The sequence below is a fragment of the Schistocerca nitens genome, chromosome 12, assembly GCF_023898315.1.
Source record: "Schistocerca nitens isolate TAMUIC-IGC-003100 chromosome 12, iqSchNite1.1, whole genome shotgun sequence".
NCBI classification, from domain to species: domain Eukaryota; kingdom Metazoa; phylum Arthropoda; class Insecta; order Orthoptera; family Acrididae; genus Schistocerca; species Schistocerca nitens.
In genome coordinates, this window is record NC_064625.1 from 98,133,632 (window position 1) to 98,149,795 (window position 16,164).

Sequence of the window (16,164 nt, forward strand, 5' to 3'; positions counted from 1 at the left end):
CCTTTCTGGATACAGAAAATGTTCGACTGCTCCCCTGGCCAGCACATTCTCCAGATCTCTCACCAACTAAAAACGTCTGGTCAATGGTGGCCGAGCAACTGGCTCGTCACAATACGGCAATCACTACTCTTGATGAACTGTGTTGAAGCTGCATGGGCAACTACACCTGTACACGCCATCCAAGCTGCGTTTGACTCAATGCCCAGGCGTATCAAGGCAGTTATTACGGCCAGAGGTGGTCGTTCTGGGTACTGATTTCTCAGGATCTATGCACCCAAATTGCGTGAAAATGTAATCACATGTCAGTTCTAGTATAATATACTTGTCCAATGAATACCCGTTTATCATCTGCATTTCTTCTTGGTGTAGCAATTTTAATGGCCAGTAGTGTAGTAAGAGAATTTTGGTAATGCGTTTGAGTGGCTAACTAACTTTTGAAACTCCCTAGCAGACAAGAACTGTATCCTACCCTGTAGCCTTGCCTTTTGCACGTAATGACTGAGAGCCAAATCACAATTCGCCGGGACTGATGACCTTCGCTGTTTAGTCCCCCTTAAACGTCCCAACAACCACCACCACAATTCGCCATCACGATTTTGTTTCCGTCGTGAGTAGTTCCTGGACAGCTCAGCTGGGAAGACAAGCTTCTGGGTTCGACTTCTGGTCAAGCAAACAGTTTCAGACTGCTAGGAACTTTCAAAACAAAGCACATTCCACTGCAGAATGAAAGATTCATTCCTCTAACAGACTTTCATTTAAATGCAGGTAATAGTTATCCATTGTTGAATCACTAGTTTGTTCAGTATATCTGAATATTATTTAAATGCAGGTCATAATTATACATTGTTGAATCACTAGTTTGTTCAGTATATTTGAATATTTATTTTTGGCTCCATATCTGCGATATTTTGTCATCTGATGAGCATGTGTTTTATTTTACCATTTTTCTCACTATGGCGTATGTGTAATTTGTATGTTTCATTTTTATGCAGCAACATATCGAAGAGCACAAGCAGACGTACTCCGATGACTACATGCGGGACTTCATTGACTCCTACCTCCGGGAAATTGGGGAACGGGGGAAAACCGGAGAGTCGACAATGTTTACCTGTAAGTTGGGTCAGTTTTGATATAATGCTGCTTGGTGACATCTCGACAAATAGTAGTTTATTAGCTCACTTGTTTAGTAATACATAGAAGTTGAGCGAACGTGAAAATTCCAGATAGAAATATCAACAATGTAGGAACTGACAGATTGCTATTTACCATAACGACGCATGCATGTAAGTGTCTTAATTCTGCCTGTCTGCAACTTAACGTGTCTTCCTTATGGTAAATACCAATACGTCTTTTCCTACACTTACAAGTTATTACGACAACTGATTTAGACTAAAATTCAAGCAAGGCAAATTCAATCATAAATGCATTGTTTGGTGTAGCGTGCCGTGATTCCGTCAAACATGTTATAAGACAAGTTGACAGTATTATGAAAAGGGTAGATTGCTACTCGCCACACAGTCGTTAGCAGAATGTTGAGTCGCAGACGGACACAACACACTGATAAACAAATAAGCTTTCGTCCGAAATTCCTTCTGGAGTACACACACACATTACTACTGTCTCTGGCCCCTGAGGCTTTGGCTTTAAAAAATGCAGCATTTGCATTCCCCATGTGCATTGCATTTTTTAACATTAACTCGACGAATCTATTATTCAGTGAACAGTATGTAAGTGATGTTGTTGTAACAATGTTTAATAAAATCATTGAAGAGATAGAAAATATTCAAATTTTATTTCTATATTTTTTGTAGTTTTCAATGCACTAATTTCTCCTTTTTATATTTTATTTATTGTTGTTGTGTAGTCCAAAAGTAATATCTTAATTTACATAATAAAAATACGTTTTTCATTTAGACCACATCAAAGCCTGGAATAAAACTTAGCGGTTCCCAGAATCGAAAAAGAAAACTGAAGCAAGAAACAGAAGCTCAGAAAGACAGAATGACAGTTGAATCATATTTAGTTAAAAAATCACAAAAAGAAAAGCAAGAAGATAGGAAGAATAAAGAAATAAAATCAAGAGTCAGAATCGGATTCAGGTTTAGTATTGCTGCTGCTAAATTTTTATGTGGTAACACATCACAACAAACACGAGAGTTTGAAGATCATGAACAGACCTGTAGCAAACCGTATATATTCTGTACTGAGTAACGAATACTTTACCTAACTCGAAGTACTAAATCGTTACTCATAAATATACTCTGTTTACGCGCATTATCGATACAATCTCTGTAACAGGCACCAATATGGGGTATGCTTATATTGGAAAGTGGCTGTGGTGATCGTACTCACGATTCCACAGAGCACCGCACTACAATCGATAAGGCACGCTCATAACACACCGTAGCACAGCAGCTGTTTGGGTTGGCTGCATGAACTACACCGTGGTCCGCCAGGGCCCGCAGCTGCCAACCCATGAGCATCAAGTGTGTGGTTAGCGATTGGACAATGCCTCGTTAAATACTGGAACACTGAAGTACAGGGGATGCAGCTGCCACCCATGAGCATCAAGTGTGTGTTTAGCGATTGGTCGATGCCTTGTTAAATATCGGAACACTTAACTACAGGGGCCGCAGCTGCCAACCCATGGGCATCAAGTGTGTGGTTAGGGATTGGTCGATGCCTCCTTAAATACCAGAACACTGAACTACAGGGGCTGCAGCTGCCAACCCACGAGCATCAAGTGCATGGTTAGTGATTGGTCGATGCCTCGTTAAATACCAGAACACTGAACTACAGGGGCCACAGCAGCCAACCCATGGGCATCAAGTGTGTGGTTAGGGATTGGTCGATGCCTCGTTAAATACCAGAACACTGAACTACAGGGGCTGCAGCTGCCAACCCATGAGCATCAAGTGTGTGGTTAGCAATTGGTCGATGCCTCGTTAAATATTGGAGCACTGAACTACAGGGGCCGCAGCTGCCAACCCATGAGCATCAAGTGTGTGGTTAGTGATTGGTCGATGCCTCGTTAAATACCGGAACACTGAACTACAGGGGCCGCAGCTGCCAACTCATGAGCATCAAGTGTGTGGTTAGTGATTGGTCAATGCTTCGTTAAATATCGGAACACTTAACTACAGGGGCCGCAGATGCCAACCCATGAGCATCAAGTGTGTGGTTATCGATTGGTCGATGCCTTGTTAAATACCGAAGCACTGAACTACAGCAGACAGTTCTCTTCTTTGGCTGAGTCGTGCACAGTCTCCAGTTACCTATGAGTCTTCAAGCTACAGTGTTTGTCCGGCATCTCCGTCGCTTAGGCATTGTAGGCCAGCTCTGGACTCTACGTAGCCATCACTCTGGGGCACAGTGATAGGACTTTTAATATTTTAGAGGACTTATAATAATTTCAAACGTCTAATTGTGCTGAACAATTCACAAGAAGAAGCATCATTTAAATTGAGTATTTCTTCATATTTAATAAATATCGATTTATTACTGATTTTTGGGAATCTTTCTGATTGTTCGGCTCGGCTCGTTCGGTTCTAGTCATCCTTTTTCGGAAGATTTAAGGATCCAGCACTCATCGGTGCAGTAGCTGCTATTTAGAGAATATTCTTTGTGTCGTACAAGCTTTGTTGTCGCGTAAATTTAGCTTCATTTAAAATGTTGTATTTAGAATTGGAATATTCTGTGTTAATATGGTGAGATGAGTAATTTATATAGACGTTTTGACGAATTGTAAGTGAGTAACTCTATGATTTAGAGGGTTATTATTTGTTATAAGATATTTTAGATCTTACTTCTAGGTCTGTGTTTGCAGATTAATAGATTAATCCTCCATGATCTGCAGGTCACCTTTAATGCACACACTCTGTTTTTTTTTTTTTTTTTTTTGTAAATGTTTCAGTTTAACAGTTATTATTCGTTTTCTTATCTCATCTAGCATAAAAAGGTGTAGAAAAGGAATAAAATAAAAGAGTTGTTATCTTCAAATGCGATACTTTTTCACTCATGTCGATATTATTTTAAATGTTAATGTCACAAAACACAGCATAATAGTGCAGCCCGCAAATGTAATGCTACAACTATGAGCGGACATACTGGTGGCAGTGGAAAGCATGACAGTCGTCACTAAATGTTCCGATTGGTTCTGAAATTCCATGAGCGAACTTCGGGCCAAGCCTCCAAGATAGGGTGCAGGAACAGTATTTAGCATCCTTAAACGTTTTCCCTACTTATGACCCCTGTTTAATAGTTCTGTATTGTTCTCTTCTGTGCAATTTACAATGGGCAAGGAAAGAAGTAAATTGTGGAACTTTTTACCGAAGTCGCCGATGATAAGGCAAAGTGTGATTTTTGCCATACCTTATGTTTCGTGATAAGCGGTTTCAAACAACCTCGTAAAAAATATCGATCATCATAGGAGACCACAGTTATAATTTCATCAGATCCGCTAGGGCCCACCAGATCCCAAGAAGTCCGAGAATTTTCTTCTGAAATGTCAGTTCCGTCTACATCAAGAAGTGAAGGTCCTTCATTAAAACCTCAGCCTCAACAACAACAAACAAACAAACATTGCTACAACATTTATTAAAAAACCCTTAAGTACAAAAAGAGAAAAGAATTTTTAAAATGGTAATTAAATATTTGCAACCGTTTTCTGTGACTGGATGTGCTCGCTTCAAACCTTTGGTTGAGTATTTGGAGCCCAATTATAAATTACTATTTAGGTTCATTTGAGTACATTACAGGATGCTCAGTATGTAAGGGTGCAAAATAAATTAAAAGACGAATTGGGAAGTGAAACTTCCCTTCTCCCCAATCCTATTCAATACCTCCTCATTAGTTATGTGATCTACCCATCTAATCTTCAGCATTCTTCTGTAGCACCACATTTCGAAAGCTTCTATTCTCTTCTTGTCCAAACTATTTATCGTCCATGTTTCACTTCCATACATGGCTACACCCCAAACAAATACTTTCAGAAACGACTTCCTGACACTTAAATCTATACTCGATGTTAACAAATTTCTCTTCTTCAGAAACGCTTTCCTTGCTTTTGCCAGTCTACATTTTACATCCTCTCTACTTCGACCATCATCAGTTATTTTGCTCCCCAAATAGCAAAACTCCTTTACTAGTTTTAGCGTCTCATTTCCTAATCTAATTCCCTCAGCATCACATGACTTAATTAGACTACATTCCATTATCCTCGTTTTGCTTTTGTTGATGTTCATCTTATATCCTCCTTTCAAGACACTATCCATTCTGTTCAACTGCTCTTCCAAGTCCTTTGCTGTCTCTGACAGAATTACAATGTCATCGGCGAACCTCAAAGTTTTTATTTCTTCTCCATGGATTTTAATACCTACTCCAAATTTTTCTTTTGTCTCATTCACTGCTTGCTCAATATACAGATTGAATAACATCGGGGAGAGTCTACAACCCTGTCTCACTCCCTTCCCAACCACTGCTTCCCTTTCATGCCCCTCGACTCCTATAACTGCCATCTGGTTTCTGCACAAATTGTAAATAGCCTTTCGCTCCCTGTATTTTACCCCAGCCACCTTCAGAATTTGAAAGAGTGTATGCCAGTCAACGTTGTCAAAAGTTTTCTCTAAGTCTACAAATGCTAGAAACGTAGGTTTGCCTTTCCTTAATCTAGCTTCTAAGATAAGTTGTAGGGTCAGTATTGCCTCACGTGTTCCAATATTTCTACAGAATCCAAATTGATCGTCCCCGAGATCTGTTTCTACGCGTTTTTCCATTCGTCTGTAAAGAATTCGCGTTAGTATTTTGCAGCCATGACATATTAAACTGATAGTTTGATAATTTTCGCATCTATCAACACCTGCTTTCTTTGGGATTGGAATTATTATATTCTTCTTGAAGTCTGAGGTTATTTCGCCTGTCTCATACATCTTGCTCACCAGATGGTAGGGTTTTGTCAGGACTGGCACTCCCAAGGCCGTCAGTAGTTCTAATGGAATGTTGTCTACTCCCGGGGCTTTGTTTCGACTTAGGTCTTTCAGTGCTCTGTCAAACTCTTCACGCAGTATCATTTCTCCCATTTCGTCTTCATCTACATCCTCTTCCATTTCCATAATATTGTCCTCAAGTACTTCGCCCTTGTATAGACCCTGTATATACTCCTTCCACCTTTCTGCTTTCCCTTCTTTGCTTAGAACTGGGTTTCCATCTGAGGTCTTGATATTCATAAAGTGGTTCTCTTTGTCCAAAGGTCTCTTTAATTTTCCTGTAGGCAGTATCTATCTTACCCCTAGTGAGATAAGCCTCTACATCCTTACATTTGTCCTCTAGCCATCCCTGCTTAGCCATTTTGCACCTCCTGTCGATCTCATTTTCGAGACGTTTGTATTCCTTTTTGCCTGCTTCATTTACTGCATTTTTATATTTTCTCCTTTCATCAATTAAGTTCAATACTTCTTCTGTTACCCAAGGATTTCTAGTAGCCCTCATCTTTTTACCTACTTTATCCTCTGCTGCCTTCACTACTTCATCCCTCAAAGCTACCCATTCTTCTCTTCTGTATTTCTTTCCCCCATTCCTGTCAATTGTTTTCTTATGCTCTCCCTGAAACTCTGTACAACCTCTGTTTTAGTCAGTTTATCCAGGTCCCATCCCCTTAAATTCCCACCTTTTTTCAGTTTCTTGGGTTTTAATCTACAGTTCATAACCAGTAGATTGTGGTCAGAGTCCACATCTGCCCCTGGAAATGATTTACAATTTAAAATCTGGTTCCTAAATATCTGTCTTACTATTATATAATCTATCTGAAACCCATCAGTAGCTCTAGGCTTCTTCCATGTACACATCCTTCTTTTATGATTCTTGAACCAAGTGTTAGCTATGATTAAGTTGTGCTCTGTGCAAAATTCTACCAGGCGGCTTCCTCTTTCATTTCTTAGCCCCAATCCATATTTACCTACTATGTTTCCTTCTCTCCCTTTTCCTACTCTCGAATTCCAATCACCCATGACTATTAAATTTTCGTCTCCCTTCACTATCTGAATAATTTCTTTTATTTCATCATACATTTCTTCAATTTCTTTGTCATCTGCAGAGCTAGCTGGCATATAAACTTGTACTACTGTAGTAGGCATGGTCTTCGTGTCTATCTTGGCCACAATAATGCGTTCACTCTGCTGTTTCTAGTAGCTTACCCACAATCCTATTTTTTTTATTCATTGTTAAACCTACTCCTGCATTACCCCTATTTGATTTTGTATTTATAACCCTGTATTCACCTGACCAAAAGTCTTGTTCCTCCTGCCACTGAACTTCACTAATTCCCACTATATCGAACTTTAACCTATCCATTTCCCTTTTTAAATTTTTTAACCTACCTGGGGATCTGACATTCCACGCTCCGATCCGTAGAATGCCAGTTTTCTTTCTCCTGATAACGACGTACTCATGAGTAGTCCCCGCCCGGAGATTTGAATGGGGGACTATTTTACCTCTGGAATATTTTACCCAAGAGGACGCCATCATTATTTAACCATACAGTATAGCTGCATGCCCTCGGGAAAAATTACGGCTGTAGTTTCCCCTTGCTTTCAGCCGTTCACAGTACCAGCACAGCAAGGCCGTTTTGGTTAGTGTTACAAGGCCAGATCAGTCAATCATCCAGACTGTTGCCCCTGCAACTACTTAAGAGGCTGCTGCCCCTCTTCAGGAACCACACGTTTGTCTGGCCTCTCAACAGATACCCCTCCGTTGTGGTTGCACCTACGGTACGGCCATCTGTATCGCTGAGGCACGCAAGCCTCCCCACCAACGGCAAGGTCCATGGTTCATATGAGGGGAGGAGAACTATCTTAGTTTACAAAAAGAAATTTTGGAATGTATTAAATATCAACATACCATATATTGCAGTTACAGAGTAACCTGTCAGTACAGAACTATTAGTTGGCTGTCATAACTAAAGGAAGTTTTTTTTTTAATCTGTTAAAACCTTACATCACAGTTTGGAGAAACCTGATTGGTAAAAGTAAAAAGTGCCCTTTATGTGTAAGAATTGTACATATGTACTAAGATGTTATTTTTTCACCATACATACTAATGGCGAATATACTTTTTGAAAATAAGACAATTTTTATAGAAATAACATGAATAATCTTTTTTGAGTGGACCATGAACTGAAATAATGTTAATGTTGTAGATGAACTTGTACCAGAGATGGCTCAAGATATTGTAAGCACAGCAGTAGTTGTACGTTTATTAACTGCAAGGCAATTATCTGCATTTTTCATAGCTGAAGTACCTGTTAGCGAAAAAATACTTCATTGGTTTATGGTAGGTTAGGTATTTTCTGTTAGTTTAAATGTTTTTTTATAACTATTCCACCAAACAAAGTGCATCCTACACAAGTTTAACAAAACAAAATATTTAATAAATAGGTAGGAACTTTTAACTGTCTTAATTATCATTTTTATGAAAAACACCTTGCTGACCAGTGTAATAAAACAATTGAAAATGAAAGAATAAAGGACAAACTAAGGCTTTGATACATACCTGCTGTATATCCATCTCTACTATGAGGAATTTCAACTCAGCGCAACAAACAAACAGCAAACTTGTTATTGACACTATTTATACCACCTTATTCCCAAATGGCATTTTTCATATTTATCCTGCTATTAACAACCTGTTTTCAGTAGTAACCACAGTTTGCAGCAAATCAAATATTCAAGCTATTCGGTCTATATGTCATTTGCTCACTGCATTTATAAACAACAATGTCCGTATCTACCTGAATCTACCCAGTCACCTACACCTGTCCTCTGTGTGCTCACTCAGACCTACACGTTAAGAAATGCTCCATGTCAATGTTCGGATGAACATCCACCTGCCAGATATGCGGCTTAAAGGGTGGCCAGACATCTGGTATTCTGCCAAATAACTGTTCATTTTATAGTTGCTTGTTGAGTTGCCACTGCATTCCATCTACAATTGCTTTTGTGTGAAACAATTTTAGCAAATTCCAATTAGTATAAAAAGGTATATGTACCTATTTCAGCTGCAGTCTTATAGTGAAATTCAAAATTCCTCCTCCTCCTCTGTCCACGGAACGAGCAAGGAATTGGGTTCTCACTCTCAAGTTGAAAATCAAAGTTCCGAATGTATACATCATCCACTCATTATACCATTAAATTTGTTGTGTGTCATTTACTGAAAATTGGTTGCAACTTGCATTTGAAGAATTTGATATTTTCAGTTCAAAACTCTTTTTGTACCCGTAAGTTGTGCTAACATTATCTTGCTTTTGAAGCTCTAGTATTTTACACACTCATGACAGCCAGTATTGATGTAATAAAAATTAGTGAGTAGTCTAATTGTATAAAATGTAGACTTTTTTGGTATTCACAGTATGTTGTTCCTTACAAATATTCTTTATTAGTTTATAATTACATAATTTATGATGTTCTTATATAGTTTATGTGTGATTTTAATTTGTCTTCTACTTCCATCATGACTTGATACATCTGCACTATTTATAAATTTTTTATAAGAAAAATGTGGCAGTACCTGTTTGAGAGAATTGTTATACACATCTTCTCAAAACGATACCCTGGTGTTAGATACATTAAAAACAGAATTTATACTTTAAAAAAGAGACAGCATTGGTCGTATATTTTTTACTATTGCAAAATCGATTTTCTGTCACTGAGTGACCATCTTCAGTGCTATATTGTATAGCTTAAATTGGGATGCACTGTTGTGATCGCCGTAAGCTTAGTGACAACAGTGCATCCCAATTTAAGCTATACAATATAGCACTGAAGATGGTCACTCAGTGACAGAAAATCAATTTTGCAATAGTAAAAAATATACGACCAATGCTGTCTCTTTTTTCAAGTATACCTGTTCTCTGGTCGTAGTGCACAAGACAACATGGAGTCGCCAATCAATAAAAACAGAATTGTTTTTACATGAACATGCACAATTTTATACATAAAATGTAATGTTTCTATATGTCAGTGATAACTGTACAATAGTAACTGCTGGAAGTGCACGCCAGAATATAACAGCACACAGATTCTGGTATGTGCTTCCTGGTATTGGAGTAGTGTCATTGAAATTTAATTAGCATGGAGGTTTTTGCTTAAAATTAACCTCCTCTCTGCTTGGTAAAATAACAAAGCGACAGAATTAAAGCTATTTGCCCACCTGCTGGTAATTAATATTCACTGTTGATAACTCCCGACAGTGATCATTTCTGGTTGTACAGTGGCACTAGCTGTTTAAGTGTGTGTGTGTTTCTTTCTGCGATATTATGGTAGGTTTCAATTTTTTTGCATGTGCTCTACACTGGGAGGAACTCAAGTTTCACACCCGAAATTAACTTGACAGCGACAAAATACTAAACAATTTAGGAAAAGACAGATTGCTACTTACTGTAAGGAAGAACACATTAAATTGCAGAAAGCCACAAAAAAAGTGTTTTTCGATTGTGCCTGTCTGCAATATAATGTGTCTCCTTTAAAGTAAGTAGCAATCTGTCTTTTCCTACATTGTTCATATTCCTACCTGAAGTTTTCACTGTTTAAACATGCAATATAATCAACACTGCTCTCCTGGCGATACCCGTTAATAAAATATTCTCAAGTTTCAAATTGTGCCAAGTGGTTAACAGCCCACAAGCCTTTGGCCGAGATCTCCTCGGCCATTGTCAAGGCTTGACTGTTGTGTGGGTGCCGCTGTGAGGCTTATATACCCACGCTGTCACCAGTGACATCACTGGTGCTCAATTCCGCATCGTATAGGGTAATGTTTGGGGGGCACAACTGTTATGTCTGCTTCAGTTACCCAATCAGAGGATCCCAAGCCATACTTGGCTGCAATCCACCACCTTTATAAAATCAACACAGTCTTTAGACTCCTAGCAAAGGTCCAGCAACTAATGAAGCCTGTAAAAGGTGATGAAGGCCTCAGAACACCTGGAATATACAAGTACCATGTGGATATTGGCAGTTTTATGTCAGACTGTCTGCACTATTGAACAGGACTGCATAGAACATAAAAGTGTTTCTGCCTGCACTGTCCCAAAAAATCAGCTGTAGCGCAACATGCACCAGAAAATGGCCACTGAATTGCATTTGAGAACATTTCTGTTACTAAATCAACCAACAGTTTCTGGGATAGTGTAATAAACAAAGCAACAGAGATCAAAATATCGGACAACACCCGCAAGAAAAGACGGTGGATTGCAGCCTGTGATTAGGGAGTTCAAGCAGCTGTGTTGGTTGCTCCACCAAAACATTATTACATATGGTGCAGGACTGAGAACCAGTGACGTCACTGGCAAAGTTGTGACTATACAGGGTGGTCAGAAAATGTCTGAAACGCTTGTCGTGATGTTGTAGGGCAGATTGTACTGAGGCATGTTAAGAAAAAAATGTGATACATTGCGCTGTTTCCAAGTCATTTAGCATTGAAATTAGCCAGTTGGGGCATCGCATGCTCACATTCAAGTGGCCTGCCAGGGGCGGTGTTACCTAACGAGCACTTTGTTTGGTTAGCAGAAACTTGAATTCGCGCGCGCAATGACCTTATTGGCTAACTTCAATGCTAAATAACTCGGAAACGGCACAACGTATCGCATTTTTTTTCTTAACATTTATGTCTCAGTACAATCTGCCCTACAACATCACGACAAGTGTTTCAGACATTTTCTGACCACCCTGCATAAGCACGGCAGTGGCATCCACGCAACAGGGAAGCACTTGACAATGGCAGAGGAGATTTCCTCCAAAAGCTATCATGCAGTTAACTGTACATATAGTTTTCAGACATGTTTATCAGCACATTAACAAAAAAATCGTGCAAATGTAGCTGTTACAATATGTGAAATTACAAAATTTCTGTTGCTTTTTGAACACACATCACATACCAGGCAAAAGTGGTATTCAGCAATCTAAGTAAGATGCCAGCAGTGTGTTAGAAACATTGGATGGTGTGTTACGTATCGTCATATGTTGGAGATTTAGAGAAGCCACATGGCTGGCTGTTACAGCGGAGCAGCTGTCCCTGATTCTGCTGGACTTCTTCTTCCCGACGGCCTCCTCACTGCCGGCCACTCTGACGTGGGCCCTCCTCTTCACATCTCACCACCTGGGGGTGCAGAAGAAGGTACAGGATGAGTTGGATGCAGTCGTGGGCCGTGGGAGGCTGCCCACACTGGACGACCGGCCCAAGTGAGTCAGGATGAGCACACTACGCCCATCTCGTCACACTTTATGTTTATACTTATTAGTTCGATGATCATTCCATAATTAAACAGCCAAACATTTACTGATGAGCCAAAAAAATTTGACTACTGCCCATCGCAAGATTGTATGTACCGGGTGATCAAAAAGTCAGTATGAATTTCAAAACTTAATAAACCATGGAATAATGTAGATGGAGAGGTAAAAATTGACACACATGTTTGGAATGACATGGGGTTTAGAACCAAAAAGAAAAAAAAAAAAAGAAAAAAGAAAAAAAAACTAAGTTCACTAAATGTCCGACATATGGCACTGGACAGCAAAACGTCAGTGACTGCGCATGACAATCGTGTATAAAAGGAGCTGTAATGAGAGAGAGAATCAGATGCGCCAGCAGTCGCAGCATGTTGACATTACCTGAAAAGGCGCTTTTAGTGAAGCTGTATTATCAGAATGGGGAATGTGCTAGTTCAGCATTACGATCCTATCGCCATTGGAAGGGGATTCGAACAGGTAAAGGTCCTTTGACAAATGCAGCTGTGGCGAGAATGATTTCGAAGTTCGAAGCCACGGGTTGTTTAGATGATAGACCCTGTAGGGGCCGACCGACCACAAGGCGTAATGCTGCTGAGACAGTTCAGGAAGAAATGGAGACTGTAGCGGGTTTGTCTATGCACGGGGAAGTCAGCACTCGTGCAGTCACACGTCGCACCGGCATTCCATACTTGGCACTGAGGCGTACCCTCTGATGCTATCCGTACAAAATCCATCAGCATCATGAACTGTTACCTGGCGATTTAGTGAAGTGGAGGGCTTTTGCGGTGTGGGCGTTTCAAAAGATGGCGGAAGATGATGATTGGTTGAGTAACATGTTGTGGACCGACAAAGCTTATTCCACGCTCTGAGGGTCTGTCAGCGCCCACAACTGCAGAATTTGGGCTACTGAAAATCATAGAACTGTCGTGGAAACTCCATTGCACGACGAGAAAGTCACGGTATGTGTTGGATTTACTACATCTACCTTTAACGGGTCTTTTTTCTTCGAGGAAATGCGTGATTCTGGTTTTGTAACTGTTACCGTGACAGGTGAGAGGTACGCCGATAGGTTACAGACAGAATCACATCATCCCCAGCCTGGCTGATAAACACCTGCTGGAACGTATGATGTTTATGCAGGATGCCGCTCCACCCGATATTGCTAGACACGTGAAAGGTCTCTTGTGCACGTCGTTTGGTGATGATCGTGTGCTCAGTGCTCAGCCGACACTTTCATCATGCTTGGCCTCCCAGGTCCCCAGACCTCAGTCCGTGTGATTATTGGCTTTGGGGTTACCTGAAGTCGCAAGTGTATCGTGATTGACCAACATCTCTAGGGAAGCTGAAAGACAACATCCGACGCCAATGCCTCACCATAACTCCAGACATGCTTTACAGTGCTGTTTACAACATTATTCCTCAACTACAGCTATTGTTGAGGAATGATGGTGGACATATTGAGCATTTCCTGTAAAGAACATCATCTTTGCTTTGTCTTACTTTGTTATGCTAATTATTGCCATTCTGATCAGATGAAGCGCCATCTGTCGGACATTTTTTGAACTTTAGTATTTTTTTGGTTCTAATAAAACCCCATGTCATTCCAAGCCTGTGTGTCAATTTGTACCTCTCTATCTACATTATTCCGTGATTTATTCAGTTTTCAAATTTATACTGACTTTTTGATCACCCCACAAGTTGCTGATGTTGTGGGCACATGACACAGTGAGTAAAGCAGAGATGAATAGGGAATCATTTTAGTGAAAACACTGGTTGCAAGTGGGGAAATGTACTAACATAAGGTTTTCCATTATGTTAGCCACATTTGGACATTGAAATGAATTGATGGTAACACATGAAAATTTTTGCTGGATTGGTACTTGAACATTTATATATAAGGTGTCAGTGTCTTCTTGCAGACATTTCCAAAATGGCAAGTGAGGGGTTCATGGGTAGGTGACACTATGCTAGTAATGCGTAACAAGCTGGGAATTTGGGTCATATGGGAAGTGTGCTCGGATGCCAAGGTAGTTGAAGCAACCTCTCCCCTGTTCCAGTCTGGCACAAATTTTCACCTGTTACCATTGATTCATTTGAGGGTCAATGTGACTAATGTTGTTGAAAACCTTTGAATACTATTTGTGCACTGACATGACAAAGGTCATGGGTTGGCAATATGCATGTATACAGATGGCAGTAATATCGTGTACACAAGCATAAAAGGGCAGTGTACTGGCGGAGCTGTCATTTGTACGTGGGTGATTCATGTGAGAAGTTTTTCAACATGATTATGGCCACACATACAGGGGACATACCATTTCGAAGATCGTTAGGGAATTCAGTGTTCTGAGCATGCCAAGAAAACCAAATTTCAGACATTTTCTCTCACCGTGTACAACGATGGTCTTCTCTTAACAACAGAGAGCAACGGTGTTTGTATAGCGTTGCCAGAGTTAACAGACAAGCAACATTGTGTGAAATAACTGCAGAAATCAATTTGAGATGTATAACGAACGTATGTCCCTTAGGGCAGTGCAATGAGATTTGGCATCGGGCTATGGCAGCAGAAAACCACCACAAGTGCCTTTCCTAACAGCACACCATGGCCTGCAGTGCCTCATGACCATATCAGTTGGACCCTATATGATTGGAAAACAGTGGCCTCGTTAGGTGAGCCCCAATTTCAATCAGTAAGAGCTGATGGTAGGGTTTGAGTGTGGCCCTGACCGCACAGTGGCATGGATCCAAGTTGCCAACAAGGTACTGTGCATGCTGGTGGCGCCCCGTAATGGTGTGGGCTCTATTTATTTGGAATGGACTGGGTCCTCCGATCCAGCTAAACTGATCATTGACTGGAAATATTTATGTTTGGCTACCTGGAGACCATTTGCAGCCATTCATGGACATCATGTTCCAAAACAACAATGGTATTTTTGTGGATGACAGTGCGCCATGTCACTGATTTGAAAAACATCCTGGACATTGAATGAATAATTTGGCAACATAGATCACCCGAAAAAAATCCCATCAAACGTTTATGTGACATAATTGAGAGTACAGTTCATGCACAAAAGCCTACACTGACAAAGAAGGGACACCAAGTATACCTTTGACAAATGGCAGACTGTTATGACCTGGCATCTGGGACTGAGCATCTCAGAAATGGTTAGAGTATCTATGGAAAGTGGTTGAAGGATAGTGTAACCACAAGTTGGTGCAAGGTCTTGAACATCCATGCCTCATCTCCGGCCGGTGTGGCCGAGCGGTTCTAGGCGCTTCAGCCTGGAACCGTGCGACCGCTATGGTCGCAGGTTTGAATCCTGCCTCAGGCATGGATGTGTGTGATGTCCTTAGGTTAGTTAGGTTTAAGTAGTTCTAAGTTCTCATCTGATGACCTGAGATGTTAAGTCCCATAGTGCTCAGACCCATTTGAACCATGCCTCGTCACAGAACTTGTATAGTGGGTTAGGTGGCAGATACGACAGTATGTATTGCTGGTGTATGCAAAATATTTTCAGAGATCACCTTTCAGCACACATTGTTGAACATGGAGCTCAACAGCAGACTGCATCTGTGTGTTCCCTTGTTGACCCACGACAACATCAGGGTTGAAATTGTACTGTGGATTGATGGAAAAGTGGTGATAAGTCCTTGTACGAGTGGTTTGTGGGTGAATAGCTGGCATCCCAGATGTGTTCCATTGTGCCCAGATCGGAAGAAATGGATGGCCAGGACATCAGCTGAAGATAACTATGGTGCTCCTCAGATGTCTGTAGCATGATTCTGACCTTGTGACGTGGCCACTGGATGATGCTATCACCATTGGGGAAATCACCAAAGGAGAATGGATATAAGTGATCAACAGTAAATGTTCACGTAGCCCACAGCT

The 16,164-nt window shown here is 40.6% G+C and overlaps 1 protein-coding gene across 1 annotated transcript in view; it reads left to right on the top strand.

The window, feature by feature from the left end:
- Nucleotides 1–16,164, top strand: part of LOC126215018 (probable cytochrome P450 304a1) — a 117,105-nt gene that overhangs the window by 77,103 nt on the left and 23,838 nt on the right. The window contains exons 5-6 of the mRNA XM_049941641.1: nt 993–1,110; nt 12,047–12,227. Of these exons, the coding sequence (XP_049797598.1) occupies nt 993–1,110; nt 12,047–12,227 (299 nt within the window). The remainder of the gene's footprint in view (nt 1–992; nt 1,111–12,046; nt 12,228–16,164) is intronic.